The sequence below is a fragment of the Prunus dulcis genome, unplaced genomic scaffold (genome assembly GCF_902201215.1).
Source record: "Prunus dulcis unplaced genomic scaffold, ALMONDv2, whole genome shotgun sequence".
In the NCBI taxonomy this organism is placed as follows: domain Eukaryota; kingdom Viridiplantae; phylum Streptophyta; class Magnoliopsida; order Rosales; family Rosaceae; genus Prunus; species Prunus dulcis.
Window position 1 is genome coordinate 1 of NW_023010391.1, and position 17958 is coordinate 17958.

Consider the following 17958-nt stretch of genomic DNA (forward strand, 5'->3'; position numbering starts at 1 on the left):
TTTTTGTTTCACATCTCCCTCTTCCTTTTAATTCTTTAATCGAAAAACATAAACAAATAATCTTTAATTTTTATTTTTATTTTTAAAAAAACGAAACAAGTACATACCACAACGGTTATTTAAATTTGAAGGTTAATGCGTATAAGAAATTGCTTTGAATTTTTTCTAGTTCTGGCAAAACCCAATTTGAGCTGAAGATGACGAATGATGATTGGCGGTCATCAATACTGACAGCAGCAGAATGTGTCTGGGTTTGACTTCCCTTCTCTTCTTCTTCTTGTGCTCAAAACAGATAAGCTGTCTGTTTTGACTGTGGAGGCAAATCAAAATAAACTGTGGTTTGTTCCATGGAGAACATGCCGAGCATTTATCGCAGCTTGTGTGTTCCCGAATCGTAAGTACACATGACCAGCGGTATTCCTGCTCATTGACATGAATGTAAGTCAGACATGTGCAAGAGACAAAGAACAACATAACTAATGCGAACAAACTTACTTGTCTACAAAGATATGTCTCAAATTCCCGTATTTTGAACACTCCTGAACATCTTCTTTAATGTCCAAGTCAAAGTTTGGTTCCGTCTGCTCAAAAAGGAAGACAAATTATATAATATAACCACCAAGGAAATGAAGAAAATCTCTCAGTATCAGAAGAATCCACCACCAACCTCAACTGCTGGATCAAACATATTTTTCAACAGTAAACATTCGCTTGGAACACCAATTGTATCTATAGAAGGAAGAGTAGAAGTAGGAATTTGAAGACCAGCAACACCAAGTCCAGCGATACCAGGAACAGCGGTGATGGGAGGAACAAGAGGAGAAACCACTGGTGCAGCTCCCAGGAGTGGTGCCGTTGGTAGTGCCATTGGTAAAGAAACTCCTGTGCTATTGACAGCGGGAGTGCCTAGGGGACCAGCAATACTGCATACAAAGCCAATGTAAGACCAACTAAAACAATTCAAAATAGAATAAAGTGCTCAGAAAATACCAACCCTGATCCAGAGCCACTGCGATCCAATTTCTGCATGAGAATTGCCCGAGAGCGGGCATTCAATGACTGTAAGATTAATAAAACAATATGTCAATCACCTTCACTCAGGTCCAAAAAAAATATTATGCAGTGCAGACACTCTTTCTATGCCAAACTATCACCCTTGGCTTTGCAGTGCTGATGTCTGCAATGCCTTGAGAGACAATGCATATCTTACTGGTTAAAGCAAAAGGGAGGGATAAGTGCCCAAACCAGTAAAATGATTACAAAATTCATGGATACTATGTTATTTTGAATTATCAAGCTCAACTTCAATAATCTGCTAGCAACGAAAAAAATCTTAAATGAGCAATCTTTCCAATATCAAAGGTTAAAAAGCTGGCAGGAGTGCAAAAGATGGTAGTTCAAATTATTTTTTGACCTTATTTTTCTCGTAGGAGAATGAACTCTAATCATTTAAGAAGTAAGAAATATATATCTACTCAAATAAATAAGAGAACAATAAACACAAAAGATACTAAGCCAATCGAACCAACTATAGATACCACAAGCATCAAGCAGCAAAAAAGCTTAAAAGCAATGGAGCAGCAGCAGCTTCCATACATTCAACAATTATTCCCAGATATTACTGAGCCAGAGCAAACAGTTCTTAGCAATCATATCAGTCCACAAATTCTTTGTGTTAATAGAAAATAAAAACATAAAAGGAAAGATCTTACTAACCAAGCCACCACCTTCATCGTCATCAAAATCACCAGCATTTGCTCCAAGATCTTGCATTCCAGCTTGGTCTGTAACAGCTGACACCTAAATAGAAAAATGAGGACTCGGGTAGATGAACTCCCAAATTACTTAATATATGGTTTTAAGCAAAATCATCCGTTTGGGAAACCATAAGGATGCACAATTATGTAACAATGCAACGACTTCTGAAAACCTGAATCTAAAGCATCATTCTAAGTGGCAACTCTGATCCACCCTATAAATCTCAGAATGATAGCAGTCGGTGACACATCGCCACAACACATTCAAATATTTCAAAACACAAAAGCAAAAAAGGCTTCTATTCAGGAAATACCACAAAACTATTTAAGACCATGATACTAATAGTATCATCAACTAGTGCTTGTAGTTTTCGGTAAAATTACGTGCTACAACAATCTGCACATTATGAGAAGTTCACCACATCAACTACGTGCTGCTCAATGTGCGCATTAACAAAAACCCCAGCTCATGCACTATTGCATAGTAGGCCTGCTACCTTACAGTGATCACACTGTATAATCCATTTGGACAATGAAAGGCTGAACAGAGTCAACAACAAAAAATTCCAACAATCAAATAAATACATGCCATGTCAAAAAAGCATCGCCAAATTAACCAGAGGAACTAACATACCAGTAACACACACAACCTAATTGATGAACTTGGAAAGAGTACACAATGCAAGCATATTTCTGGAGGAAGAAGTATAATAACAATATAGTAAAGTGCCATTACCTTAATTAGTCGACCTGCAATCTCCAATTTTCCATTCAAACTCAGTGCATTTCTAGCATCTTCAAGACGTGAGAACTGCAAGCAACTGATTCAATGAGTTTGATTTATTCAATACAATTACAAGGAATCATATTCAGCATATGATAAGAACAACTGGAATGGAATTGAACTAAAAGGAAGGGGAAAAAAACATTGCCAACCCAACTTGATTTCATTGGCCTTTCAGGTTTTAAAATATTGTAACCTGAAATTGTATGATGGGTTGACCTTTAACTCAACCCATGCCCGCACCTAGCTAAGGATTTGGCTAGTTGGAAGTTTTTGGTGCCCACTCTTCTCAGTTTGAGTTGGGAAGAAACTTGAAAGAATCAAGAAAAGGTGTGCATTTGTTTAGAGTCGATTTCAAATTCCAACTCAAGCTACAACGAACCGGCAGTTGACAGTTTTCTTTTTCTTTCCTTTAATAAATTTCCCCTACATGGATTTGGACTTGAAAATAAATATAAATAAATAACAGAACTGAAGGATGCCAACAGTCTTTGAAGTTTTACTTAAACCATGTTATGGATTGCTTGTTGGTTGACCTTTGGCTTAATATAATAACTAGCTGCATGCAAACATTTATATATTTATTACATATCCAGGCTGCTTAAGTTGAAAGTTGTAGTCAAACAGACCTGCACAAATCCAAAACCTTTGCAGTTGTTAGTTTCGTCAAAACACGTAACTGAACCAGTTCTACAGGACCAAATGCTCCAAAAACCTTCACATATATATATATATATATACACACATATATATATCACATATTAAAGGGTGAAAGTCAAAATGCAAAAAATATTCACAATTACAAAGACGAAATTAGGAAACTGTGAACAGAAGTGCTCAAAAGCAGCCAAAAAAAAAAAATTACATAACCAACAGCAAACTTGATTATATACATTATCTGATGCCAACATTAGAACTGTGTCAGAAAAGTACTCACCTAGCAGAGATCATCTTCTTTTATATTGGTATGGAGATTTCCAACATACAGCTTTCTAGCTCCGCCAGAATATGGGCCTATCATCCCACCTGGTCCGCTAACCACAGATGTTGATTGAACCAGATTCTTCTCAGCCTCTGATGGCTTCACCATCACTGGTTGACCAAGAAGAGGCTGACCAGAAAGGGGTATCGCCATTGGTACCGACATTGCATCATAAAACTCAATATACCTACAAACTAGACAACATTAGACTCTTGGATAATCAAAAACCAATTGCCACATACAGATGCATATAATAGCGAAGTTTACTGGAGTCTCCACACATATTTCAAAACAGGGAAAGAAAAATATCCTATATGATATATCTGATCATCTTGACCAACTAGAATAACCTATAGTATATACTATATGTACTGCTTTTAGTACAAAGGTGATCAATATCATCGTAAACTTTCTAAGATGATGGTGCAAATTTTGAACATTGTAAATGATGTGATGATTCTACGTACTGCACAAGAAAACGATGGAACAAGGGAGATGCAGCCATCAAGAAGGAAGCAGGAACTGCCAACCATTCCAAAAATGACCAAGCGACATTAAAAGGATAGTCTTATTTGAACCTTAGAATGAAATCTTTGGTTTCTTGTCAACACAACCATATTAACTTTTTCATTAACAACCGGATAATTTAAGACTATCTACCATTGCATAATGGGTAATTGTTAAAGTGAGCCTTCTGTTAACAACCATCCAAAGCTTTTGTCACCAAGACATAAGAAAAACTTACCCAACTCCCCTAGAACGTCTTGAATTGCGATCCATAATGAGGCCTACATCGCGGACCTAAAAATACACAATTCAGAGATATTAGATAGACAATCATAAAAATATACTAACAATTACATCCACAGAAGCACTTAATGGAAAACGTTATGGGTTTCCAGTATTTGGTTTAGTTGAAGCACTGCATCAGATAGTGTTAGGGTGCCCTTGAGAGCAGAAGGTGAAAATATAATGCATTTATATCAAGAAGTCCCTTTTATCTAAATAGTTTAAGATCTTTGTCCACCATCCTCTATGATTTGTTAAACGAACATGAGATAAATAAACGAGAAATGTACAAACCTTGCCAGCCCTTGAGAAGAACTCGTATACATCACTTTCATCTGCCTTCAGACAAATCTGTCAAAGTTGTTCACCAAATCTTAATAGTTAAGATATGAGAATGTGAAAGATAGAAAGTTCAAGATAACACCATAGAACGCATGCACCAACATATTTGCTCTTCTATGGACCTGACTTGCTTCACTGCTTCAGCTTCCCAATCTCAAGCTCAAATTTGCAGCTAAATTTTTTCAATTTCGGGTTTCAGACTTTCAGTCAATCGCAGTGTTTGAAAAATCGGCCTAGGCGGGCGGCTAGGCGGTCGCTAGGCGGCTAGGATGTCTCTAGGTGGGCGCTAGGCGGCTAGGCGGTTGCTAGGCGGGCGCTAGGCAGGCGCTAGGCGGCTAGGATGTCGCTAGGCTGCTAGGCAGGTTGGGTCTTTTTTCGGTGCCGAACTCGGAGGACGAAGCAGTGACTGCGAGTGCAAGTTCCGTCCTCTGCGAGTGCAAGCTTCGTGAGTGCAAGTTCCGTCCTCTGCGAGTGCAAGCTTCGTGTTCGCAAAGAATATATCGGGTATAGCCGCCCGGCTATACTTTTCAAATATTATTTAGAAAGTATAGCCGAACGGCTATATGTTTAAAATATTCAAACATATTTGAAGAGTACTTTAAATATACAATTTTGTCATATTATTTTAGGGTTTAGGTTAGGGCTAAAATACAAAAAACATGAGAAGAAAGCTCCAACTGCACATCATATCTCATTGAAAAATCAACAAATTACTGTCCAACAACTTAAATTACCGTGACAAAAAGATGAACTAGATATGCACAATGGTGGAGGATGGTGATAGCTCACTTTAGAAGGTATAAGGTAGTTCTTTGTTGATAAGTTACAAAAATATAAGGTATAAGGTAGTTATTTGGGCTGGGCAGGCACCCAACCTGTCCTTTGCATAGCCCCGCCACTGTATAAGGTAGTTCTGTGTTAATAAGTTATAAAAATATGGATTGCAAAGTTTTTCACCATATAAAATCAGATTCACCTCGATACAGTCATATCGATGGATAATGCCAAGTATATTAAGCAGCTGCTTTTTGTACTCGTGTATTCGCTTTGTCTGCACATCAAACATTGCATCTAAACTAACCTGCAGTTGAAAGTGTTAAATTTCAATGTAATCTATTAGACATACCTTCAAGACAAAAGAGAAAAGATGAACAGGATAGAAGTTCTAAGAACTTGTGACCAAACCTTCACACCACTCATTGCTTCAATGTACTCAGTGAGCCTCATTTTGTTAACCTTCTTAACCTACAACATGAGCATATATACAACATATTTAAATACAAAAGAAGCCAAAAGCTTAATATATTTTTGGTTCCTAAGCAGATATCAAGCCTAGTGAGTACCATCATCCATTCTTGTTGAAGGTCAGGACCTGCTGCATATGCTCGCAAGCCAGTTGCAAGCAATGTCCCACGCTTCATTCCAACCCAAATGCTCTTCATCAACAAGCACTCTCATGACCTTAGATATTTTTTGGAGATATATGGGTGAGTATCAGTGAGCTGCAGAGCACCCTAATTAAGACAATGAGAAATGAGCCGAGGAAAAAAGGAAAAACAGAAAAGCAAACCTGAATAACTGTCAGAGGAAAGTAATAAATATAAGTTCATTGTAGCTAAACAAGTTGCCAGATTGGGTATTCCCTAGAAATCAGCATATGATAAAACACATACTATTAAGACTTACACCTTCTCTGAAAATTCATCAAAGTTACTGTAAGCCTCTTTATATTTCCGAATTATGTCTTGTATGGATTCTGAGGCGAAGACATATATTGTTGCTTCAATCGCAGTTCCTTCCCTTGTAATACAAAAAAAAAAAAGTGAAAAGGGAAACATACTAAATGAGAATATATATGAGACGTCCACATAGAAACTAGGTAACTGAGTTTATGACCTTTCTCCGGAACTTCTAAGAGAGTACATTTTCTCAGAAACATACAGATAAAACAAAAGAACAATAATTGAAAGGACCCGCCCCGAATTTTCCCACAACCCGAGACGAATCCTTTGGAATCCCTGACATCACCCCGATGCCGGGCCCACTTACTAAAGACCGAGACTTTCTGCCGAAATTTCGGCAGAGTCTCCCTTATAAATTGGACATTTCCCAAAATTTATACCTGCATAAAAACACAATTTATATTCCCAACTGGCAGCATGCACAATATCAATTCATGCAATTCACACAAATGGCCTTCGGCCTTTCAACATTTCAACAAACTACCAGACCTACTACGTGTCCATGAACTCGTCTCAGTACGACCTATCCAAAAATACAAGTCACGGTCCCAAACTCTCTCCGGTTAAAAATGTGACTAAAATACCCTTAAATAATTAAATAATTAAATAAGGGTTAAATTTGGGAAAATTTGGGGTCGGGGTGTTACAGACTACCCCCCTTATAAAAATTTCGTCCCAGAAATTTCCGACCTGTCACTCAAAAGGGTGATGAGCATTGGGCCCGCATTTACCAGTCGGGACTCCAGCTCTTCCTTGGAAAGCTAGACGCTTCCACTTGTGATTTGATTCTCTTCTAGTTGTCCTACTAAAAGAGGATCCGCATTCTTTGACTTGTTGGTAGTTTCCTTCTCTCTTCAGAATCGATAGGCAGCATTGCCAACACGATATTCTGAAAGGAAGGTCAGAAAGGATCATTTTTATCGAATTGTAATCATCATCGATCTCTCTCGTCCATGATCCATTTCTAATTCCGATGAAAGATCTCTACTCAAACGTGCTCACATGAGAGGAGACTCCGAAGCACTCTCTCCATTTCCACAGGGAGGATTACCAAATCCATCTGGGTCTCATCCTTGGATTTGACCACAGTATTCCCACCACACACGAGCCTCTTTCTGAAAGAGAATTAAGGCTGTCATGATCTCTTCCACACTTGTGATTTCGATTATGCTAACGCCACCTCGCAGACCTTGGATCCCTTGATCCAATGTCGGGGAGTTACTCGTCCTAGAGAAAGGTTGTGCTCTTAGTATCTTCGACTCGGTGCGCTAGGCACACAATCGAAAATTAGCAACATGTTCAGGCAATGGAGGATCCCTATAAGCAGGTTGATCAACACCCTATCCTCCCGCCCATGCGGACTCAACGTCGCAAGGTGCCATTCCGAGATGGAACCCATTTTGATCCCCACAACTTAAGGATGCACATAAGGTGCAGGGTCCATAGGAAATTGAACCTAGAGCTCTGATACCAACTGAAAGGACCCGCCCCGAATTTTTCCCAAAACTCCGGGACGAATCCTTTGGAATTCCTGACATCACCCCGATGCCGGGCCCACTTACTAAAGACCGAGACTTTCTGCCGAAATTTCGGCAGAGTCTCCCCTATAAATTGGACATTTCCCAAAATTTATACCTGCATAAAAACACAATTTATATTCCCAACTGGCAGCATGCACAATATCAATTCATGCAATTCACACAAATGGCCTTCGGCCTTTCAACATTTCAACAAACTACCAGACCCACTACGTGTCCATGAACTCGTCTCAGTACGACCTATCCAAAAATACAAGTCACGGTCCCAAACTCTCTCCGGTTAAAAATGTGACTAAAATACCTTAAATAATTAAATAATTAAATAAGGGTTAAATTTAGGGAAATTTGGGGTCGGGGTGTTACAATAATGACGTTTAATGTTTATATGGTGGATAGAAACGCAGGGAAACAAGACGTGGGAAAGTAAGAAGGAAAGCTTGGTGTTGGTGAGAGATAAGACTTTGGGGGCATAGACATGAAGAAAGACGTGCAAAAGTGAACAAGGAGGGTTAAAAAAATAAAAATAAAAAAAGGGACAGGACGTTAAGTTTGACATTAGTTGGGTTAGAGTAATTATTATTTTTAATTAAGGGTAAATTGGGTTTTTGTTTGAAGAATGATTGTGTCAATTTTTAAAGTCTCTTATATTGTTGTTTATACCAGAAATAAACGGCCTATGACCACCGAACACGTGGACATGATCGATATTTATCACAGAAACCCTTCGGCATGTTGCCTACCGAAGCCGTCCATTTTGACCCTTTTACTACCGGACACGTGTTATGCTCACAATCCGCGTCCACAGTCCCACATCGGAAATATGAGCACAGTGCACACCTTCCAAGGCCTATATAAGAAGACCCCTATCCCCAAAAGGAAAGGAGAGAAACCAACGGTACGCTACCGCTTGATCTGTCATCTAATATTACTAGAACCGTACTTATTAAAGCATCGGAGAGCCTTCGGCCGGTACCCCTAGGTCTTACTGAACGTGTCCTTTTTGCAGGTACTTACCCTTCCGAGGGCAGACACCTACCAAAGGCATAATATCACTAAGTTGGCGAAACACGTGCCGAAACACTTTTTCGCATCAACAATTGTAACATCCCACATCGACCAACGAAAAAGGGGTGATGTGCCTTATATGTACATACCCGCCTCCATCTAGCACGACGCCTTTTGGGAGCTCACTGACTTTGGAGTCATGGGAACTCTGAAGTTAAGCGAGTTGGGCTAGAGCAATCCCAGGATTGGTGACCCACTGGGAAGTTGCTCGTGAGCTCCCAAAAATAAATCGGACAATATCGTGCTACGACGGAGCCGATCCTGGGATGTGACATATATTATATTTAATGAGGTGGCATACGGAAGACAAAAGTCAAGTAGATCCAAGCAAAGGTAAAAGTCGGGAATTTAAGAGGAGGAATTGACAATTCCCGACATGAGAACAGAAAACACATCACAATCTTAACTACTGTCTACACAATACCAACTAGAGCTCTTGCATCTTTTCACAATGTTGGAAGAGGCGCAAGATCGAATCTCCCGTCTCCGTTAATAAATAAAAAATCTATAATTAACTTAACACAGCATAAGATAAATGTTGATTAGGAAACTACACTTGCTAGCGCAAGCTTTAGCAGGGCAAGAACAAAGAAACAAACATCATATTAGTACCTGGCCAGTGCCACCAAGGCTAATGGGATGGACTGGAGTGGTGCCGTTGGTTAATTAGTAAAGAAACACCGGTGCTATTGACAGCGGGAGTGCCTAGGGGACCAACAATACTGCATACAAAGCCAATGTAAGACCAACTAAAACAATTCAAAATAGAATAAAGTGCTCAGAAAATACCAACCCTGATCCAGATCCACTGCGATCTAATTTCTGCATGAGAATTGCCCGAGAGCGGGCATTCAATGGTGTAAAATGTGCAGCTATCAAAAAGATAGTCCCTAGCAAGGTTGAGATGTTCTTATGCACCAGATGCTAAAAGTTACAGATATGAAAAGGTGTTAAAATTTGAACAATCAACTTTTCATCTGATAGTCTACCTTGCTTTGAGGATCGTTCCATCAGCACAATGACCAAGCTTAAAGTAGCCCGATAATGCTATAAAGTAGAAGAACAATTTAGATGAAGATGGGGATGACGATCACACTAAAGACAAGTGACAACAGCCAATTTTCAATCTGATCTACCTTTTCTTATCTATTATTAAAGCATTAAACCCCAATAATGCCACCAAATGCTTTATATTGTTTATTTAGCAGCCATGTTTTCTTTTTAGCAGTTATCTTTGAGCACAAGGAAAGTATTGTTTGTTGGATTCATCGGCATAAGCCATCTTACACCAACTAACTCTTAATCTAATGGCATTTCTCTTTTCAACGTTAAAAGATGTCTCAATGTTGTTAATAAAGATTAAAAAGAAATGTCCCCTTACAGAAACTCCATACAAATTACAAAATGACAACAGAAAGTTCTTGCACTAATATATGATTGACATATAAGGTTACATGCAAATCACTATTATATATGCAGAGGAAGTATCATTTCATTTAAGAGATGCTGAGCTTTCCACAATCAAAATCTGCCTTCTTCAACCGCAAACCAGCCAGGATTGAAGATAAACATTTGTCCCTGAAGAAGTTCATAAATTTTCCATTACTCCCTTGTAAGAAACCAACCACATAAGATGTACTAATCAGATCAAAGCTTCTCCATCTCCTCTCGTTGGCATACTTGTTCAACCCCATCTCAATCCTCTCGTACTCTTCCTTTCCTTCTTCACCCTCCTTATCTTTTCTTTCTCCCCCTGAGTTCTTCAACAAGGCCTCACCAAGACACCTTGCCAATACAACGCTGTCTTCTAATGCACAGCAGCCCCCTTGGCCAATGTCTGGGGTCATGGGGTGGAGCGCGTCTCCTGCGACACAAGCATTGCCTTTGCTGATGTTTCCCCAAAGAAGCTCCCAAGGATGCCTATATCTCAATGGAGAGGATATAAAAGCATCCAATTCAGTGTTTTCTACCACAGCTTTTACTTTATCAGGTATCTTTCCGAGCTTGCTTAACATATATTGCTTCAGTTGAGCTGGGTTCTCTTCCAGCTCTTTCTCTAATAGACATGAAGAATAAACAAAAAATGTAACATACAGATACTGGTTTGATTGCAATTTTACATACTACGAACACTTCTTAACAGCCAATATGAAGTCCTAAAGTTTCTGAATTGAAAAGGATAAAAATTATCATCTTGTCTAGATGCTGAGAGTAACATATAGTATGAAACATTCTATCACGATATCTTAAGTTATATTCTTTGCTCCAAGGATCTGTCGTATGTTTGAGCCTTGACTTGAGGGTACCAAAAGGAAACATGGAAGCAATGTGAAAGCTTACCTTGGCTAGAGGGAGTCCATGCAATGTACCAGTAAACATTTGCATCATCACAAGGGACGGCACCAGATCTAATACCATTCCCAAAGTACTGCATGAACATGGGATCAAATCCATGACTGCTTTTGAAGGTAGCACAACCTCTAATAGCAGATCTCCCTGTAAATGCCGGCGGCTTGAAGCCGAGCCATTTTGCCACCACGGAGTTCACTCCATCACACCCAACCAAGACCTATTCAATCACAACATTATAACCATAAGTGACTAGATGAAAGTACCTAAAAAATTAAGTATTCCATCCAAAAAGGGATGATGTTATGTTATTGGTTTACACCCATCAAACAGATACTCTGCTTAAAAATGAATAAGTAGTCCCTAAAAAGTGAAGCTGTTTTAACGGCGTTTCAAGCTTTGAGGTTAAAAAAAGCAAAAAGGTTTTGGTTCAATTGGGACAGCCTAGCAGGCCATGGCGGATCCGATTGGCACCGACCCGTTATCCTTCCACTGCCAAGAGCGAGAGGTAGTCGTTGCTCTGTGAAGCCAGCCTTACGCAGTGCCCTCCACTCTAGAAACCCAGTGACCCAGGGCCTTCGCTCATGCCACAGGGTTCAACTCCTGGCTTGGAATGGGCGAGCCAGAAGATAGCCAACCCGAACCCGACCAGCTAATACTGGGACAATGTTCCAGCACCTCAAAGCCCCCACTCGGGTTACAAGCTCACGTTGCTGAGCTCGGCGATCCAACTTCCTCCAGCTAGGTTTATGAAGTGTGGTTTTTGATATCAACCGAGCGATGTGGGATAAGTTGCAAGAGCGAGTGCCTCTTTAGGATAAGATCTTGGCCTTCATTTAATGACTTGACTTTTGCAAGGGCTTTTTATGGAAAAATAGAGATAAAAAGCAAAGATCAGTCTACCTTGGCTTTGAGAATGGTCCCGTCTGCAAGATGAACCAGCTTAAAGTAGCCCGATTCGTCAACGGAAACCACCTTGGATGAGAACCTGATGGTGCCACTAGGTAGTTCATTTGCAAGGCCATCCACCAACAACTTCCTTTTCACGCATCGAACTTCGTGGTCTCCGCTGCACATTCTCAATCATTTGAGCATGCTTGAATATGGATACTAACAAAATCATTTAAATATAAGCAAATTAATAGAATTATGCTATTGATAAACTTACTGCTTTCCTTTTGCCTTAAATGGCATCTCAAAAGTTTGAAGCCCTGTAATTCTTGAGGAAGTCACATTCCTGTACATTCAAATCTCTGCAATCAGTTTCGTGCGTGCAAAAGTAGAACTTAGTAAGTACCAACAAACATGTTAGGATTGTATTTGCGTAACTGACGGTTGAGATTGGCAGTCTGAGAACATAACATGTTAGGATAGTTGAAGGGCAAGAGAGAGTGGTGCATGGAGAGAAAATTACCCATCAAGTGTGACATGATGTTGGCGAAGAGAATCGGCAAGACCAAGGGAATTTAAGGCCTTCCATGAATTTATCCATCTTGTGAATGCAAACCCTGTTGTCCTCAAACTATCAGATGATTCCAACACGAAGCTTCCAATCCCCAGCCTGCACCCAGAAATTTCAATTTTGCTTCCAACCATAGTAACAAATATATGAACCATGAACATGAGAGAGAGAGAGAGAGAGAGAGAGAGAGAGAGAGAGAGAGAGAGAGAGAACCTGTGAAGTCCTAAGGATCTTGCAAGGCCAGAAATTCCAGCTCCCACAATCATAACATTGCTTCTGCTTCCATGTTGTACTTGATTATGCTCTGGAGACTCAGGCTTTCTTTTACTTGGGTTTTGATAGAGTGTGGAAAGAGAAGAACAAAGATACACAGAAGAGACCAATGCGAATGAGAGATGACTATATTATTCATATTTGTGATGGGGATGTAAAGGACAGGCTTAATTGAGCTGAAGATGACGAATGATGATTGGCGATCAATATTGACAGCAGCAGACAGTGTTTGGGTTTGACTTCCCTTCTCTTCTTCTTCTTGTGCTCAAAACAGATGAGCTGTCTATTTTGACGAGGCAAATCAAAATAAACTTTGGGTTGTTTCAAGTTTAAAGCCGCAAGATAATCATCGGCAACTTCTTCTCTAGTTCAATATTTTTTCTTATGATGGTATAATTGAGGAGTGCATGATGATTTTTTTGGAGTATCGTAAATAGAACGGAAGTGCTATTCTTAAAAAAACATGATCGGAACCGAGTATAGTTGATCAAAAACCCGAGTATAGCCGTCTGGCTATACGATTTATAAAATAAATATATACATATAGCCGCTCGGCGATACCTTTGCAAAGAAATATTAATAAATAATAAAAACAGCGAATAGCCGTGCGGCTCTACTATTTATAAATAAAAAACCAAGTGTAGCCGCACGGCTATACTAAGAAAAAGGTGTTAAAAATAAATATAGCCGGACTGCTATACCTTTTTTCAGAAACATTAATACAACCAAGTATAGCCGATATGATTTTTGAAAAAAAGGACCCGCCTTTCGATTAGCGCCCACGTGTCAAAATAAGTATAGCCGACTGGCTATAATGTACTATTTAATAAAAACATTTAAGAAAAAAAGACCTTTTATCTTTTCTAATTTTCCTGCATCTCTTTTCTTCATTTTTGTTTCACATCTCCCTCTTCCTTTTCATTATTTAATAGAAAAACATGAACAAATAATCATTATATTTTATTTTTATTTATAACAAACGAAACAAGGACATACCACAACGGTGATTTTTCAACATAAACAAATTATATAACATAATATAACCACCAAGGGAGGAATGAAGAAAATATCGCAGTATCAGAAGAATCCACCACCAACCTCAACTGCTGGATCAAACATATTTTTCAACGGTAAACAATGAGATGCCTAATATCAAGTACTTAAATTTGAAGGGTGCAAAAGTAAATTGGGATGGTCTTGTCACGTTGCTGCGCTGATGCAAAGATCTGATGTTGGACGCCAGAGATTGTTCTGGTTTCGATGAGAACGACGATGAAATATCAAAGCTTGTGTCTCATATTAGTAAATTTATATGCGAGGGTTCTGAATTTCCTAAATTTCTTTGTAGCATGGACAATTTTGTTCTTCCTGTTGATGGATACTCATTTCATTTGCATGTGGAGGAGACGTGGGATGGAATGCTCAATGATTTGGGCGACGAGGAATGAAGAACTATTTGATTGTACTAAGCGATATCTCATCTTTTTTATATTTATTACAACACTAATGAGCAATTATGTGCCTTGAGTGTGGCGTTCATCGTATGTTTCTGGACAATGTTACTCTAATGAGGGCTTGTTATAAGTTCCTATCTTGATTTCATAATAAGATGTATGCTTAATTTGGAAAATGGCCATTCTAAATTCCTTCGCTACATTTTCTGTAATATCACATGTGCTCGCGATTGTTCTTCAGCCTTGCCTCTGCCTCTATTTCTATCTTAACTTTCCCTTCCCACCAAAGGTTTTCCTACCTAAATTTCTTTGAGGTTTAGGAAAAATTTCTTGGTGAAAGAATGTTGGTTGCACCACCTTAACAACAGGCACAACCAGTAGGAAAATGAAATAATATGTTATATTTAAGAATGAGATGCTACTTCTCATCTAACACATGTTGTTTGAATTCTCATTTAGAATAGTTCTTATATCAATGTCATATGACCTCTGATACCTTCAATTAATTTCGAAATAGAGCTGCAAACTTCCCTTCGCTGTCTTGTTAGATTGTTTTATATCCAATTTCTCATCTACATAGAATACAGCGCGAACTGACATATCTCATAGCAGAAGAGCATGGTCGTCAAGTGCAATGAGAAAAAAAGGTTATAATTGGGTTTAGTTCATAATTACAACGGATACATTTTAGAGAGTAAATTGCTATACAAGCAATTTTATACTATGAAATTCAAAATTCTTTGATCCACAAAATGCTGTCGGATACCTTTTATTACTATTATTAATTTTGGTATTTATGGGTTTAACCTGTATTATTTGTTAGAAATAAAATTCATTTTTTATTCTTGGCCAATGGGCTAATAGCTAGAAATCATTAGAATGAGAGGTATTAGAAAGAATTTAAATTCTCATTCCCCAATATCGCTTGTATAAATAAAATAATTGAAGAAATAACTCTAGTCCACCCTAAACCCTAAAATGATACGACAAAATTGTATATTTGAAAAGTTATAGCCGCATGGCTGTACTTTCTAAATACATTCGGATATTTTAAAAGTATAGCCGTTGGGCTATACTATTCGAATATTTTGACAGTATAGCCGCACGGCTATACTCTTTAACTATATTCCGATCGAACACGAAGCTTGCACTATACTCTTTAAATATAATCCAAACGAACACGAAGCTTGCACTCGGAGGTTGCAGACCCAGTCACAGCCATTTCGCTTCTCTATCAACTCAAGCTTCGATTTTCAGTTTCGACTGCTTCGTCCTCTGGGTTCGACACCGAACAAAGACCCAACCCGCCTAGGAGGCCCCCCTAGCCGCCTAGCCGCCCACCTAGGCCGATTTTCCGAACACTGCGATTGACTGAAAGTCTGAAACCCGAAATTGAAGAAGTTTAGCTGCAAATTTGAGCTTGAGATTGAGATTGGGAAGCCGAAGCAAGCATAAGTCAAGTCCATAGAAGAAGAGATCATGAGACTCTTAATTCATCTATTTCCATTCCTCTCCCTGTTTCCAGCCTTATTCTCTTCTCTCTAGGCTCTCTCCCAAACGACATGTTCACCTCACCACACCAACGACAACTACGACAATTCCTCCCTCTGCCAACTCCGCCTTCTTCTCTTCTCTCTTCGCATTGACGGCATGGCGCAGAAGAAAACAACACAAAATTTGCTGACTTCGTGTCTGTCTTCAGTGGAAGGAAATGATGAAGCTATCCTATCATGGAGTTTCTATGGTCTTGCCAATAACAAGGTACGGTTTTTAGGCCCCAATCTCAAATTCTGACTATTTATTTCTGGTTTGGTTAAGCAACAGATTGATTGGTTTGGTTCTTCTTGCTTGAAACTTGATAAATCTTTATGCATTCGATATTCTTCCATTGATGGTTCTTCTTGGTTGGACTGCTTTTCATTCTTTGGATATTGCATTTCTGTTATAGATTTTGACATTTGATCATGCCCTCTTGTTTGCTGATAGAAAAAAAGAAAAAAAAAAGAAAAGAAAAAGAAAAGAAAAGGTTATCTAATTCATTTAAGCTTTTATATTTGTTCTTGTATTAGCATTTGTGTTTTTGTAGTGTGAACTCCACCTCAACTCCGAAGAAAATAAATGAATAAAAATTAGAAGGTGCATTTGCTAACGCATGGGTTGGGAATCTCTTAATTATATTTAATTTTTCAAACTGACTTCAAAAGCATCAGATTAACACGCCAACATGAAATATAGTTTATCGAGCCTCCATTAGTGTAAAAGGACTGTGACTACATTAGCTGAAAATGCTTTAGAGGAAGGATCGACTTCCAGTTCATTGAGATCCCTTTGACTATAAAAACCAGGTTTTTGAGGTTGAGGCGATGACCCTTCACCACTCAGCATTACAACTGCAGCTGGCATGCTCGGTCTATCTGCCGGGTTACGCTGCACACTTGAAAGACCTACATGAATTGATCTCACAACTTCATGTAGATCACTGGAGTCCCCTACTGATGTATCAAGCACTTCAATGGACCTACCTTCTGTGTATAGCATCCATGCCTAAAAGAATTGATCAAAAGTTCAAAACCATTGTGCTTAATTAAAAGAAGAAACAGAAACAAGTAATGAGTAAGTCCTCTGTTCCTCTTCCTACTCGCTATCTGTAGCACCAACACACCTATTCTTCAACTCATTGAAATCCTCTGTTTCTCTTCATGTGTAACCTCATTCTTCAACTCATTGAGTCCTTGTCTAGAATGTGTTGAGAGCCTTTTCACAGCTATTTCTTGTCCATCTTTTAATGTACCCTGAAATCCATTAGCCATATATGATTACCAAAATCCGTACTCTGTTGTTTGCAAACGTTCAATATACGACTTGTATCCATAGTCCTGACCCTAATGACATGTGGAAACTGTCAAGCTAACTGTAGGGAGGACTATATTTGATTTTACCTTAAAGACTGATCCGAAACCACCTCTCCAAGTTTATTGTTGTTTGAAAAGTTTTTAGTTGCACAAACAACAGCGGCCAAGTCAAATAATGGTAATTCCAGATCTTCCTTTTGGCCTTGCTTCAGTTCTCCTGTGAAGTACGTAGTGAAGTAAATAATGTAGCATGGAACCTTAGCTTAGAAACCAGAGAGGCAACAGCAAAAATTTTCTATAGAACTGAACCTACCTATCTTAGAAAATGGAGGGGCAGAAGAGTACAAAATCAAATAGCTTACCATTTTTGTTGCTGGTTCTTCCTCACATATAATAGCAGGGTTAGGCCCAGGATCAGCAGTCCAGTAGACAATTCGCTTGGAACACCAATTGTATCTATAGAAGGAAGAGTAGCAGTAGGAATAGCAACACCAAGTCCAGCGATACCAGAAACAGCGGTGATTGGAGGAACAAGAGGAGAAACCACTGGTGCAGCTCCCAGGAATGGT

At 39.0% G+C, this 17958-nt stretch overlaps 1 protein-coding gene and 1 pseudogene across 1 annotated transcript; both read right to left on the reverse strand.

Annotated features, from left to right (window-relative positions):
- Positions 1-57: 57 nt before the first annotated feature.
- LOC117613559 lies at positions 58-6075 on the reverse strand (annotated as a pseudogene).
- A 4329-nt stretch (positions 6076-10404) lies between these two features.
- On the reverse strand, positions 10405-12730 carry LOC117613561 (monooxygenase 3-like). The gene is made up of 4 exons (XM_034342166.1): positions 12517-12730; positions 12252-12417; positions 11340-11568; positions 10405-11055 (listed from the first exon to the last, which is right to left on the reverse strand). The coding sequence occupies exons 1-4, from the start codon at positions 12591-12593 to the stop codon at positions 10496-10498; spliced, it is 1032 nt and encodes a 343-aa protein (XP_034198057.1). The 5' UTR covers positions 12594-12730; the 3' UTR covers positions 10405-10495.
- Between the last annotated feature and the right edge of the window lie 5228 nt (positions 12731-17958).

What these genes read in the sequence shown, in the direction of transcription:
- LOC117613561 (XM_034342166.1), bottom strand. Translation starts at nt 12,593, where the DNA reads ATGTACAGGAATGTGACTTCCTCAAGAATTACAGGGCTTCAAACTTTT. An exon ending in TTTAAGGCAAAAGGAAAGCA is followed by an intron (nt 12,418 to 12,516) that starts GTAAGTTTATCA and finishes GAGAATGTGCAG; the next exon opens with CGGAGACCACGAAGTTCGAT. An exon ending in ATGGACTCCCTCTAGCCAAG is followed by an intron (nt 11,056 to 11,339) that starts GTAAGCTTTCAC and finishes CATGTCTATTAG; the next exon opens with AGAAAGAGCTGGAAGAGAAC.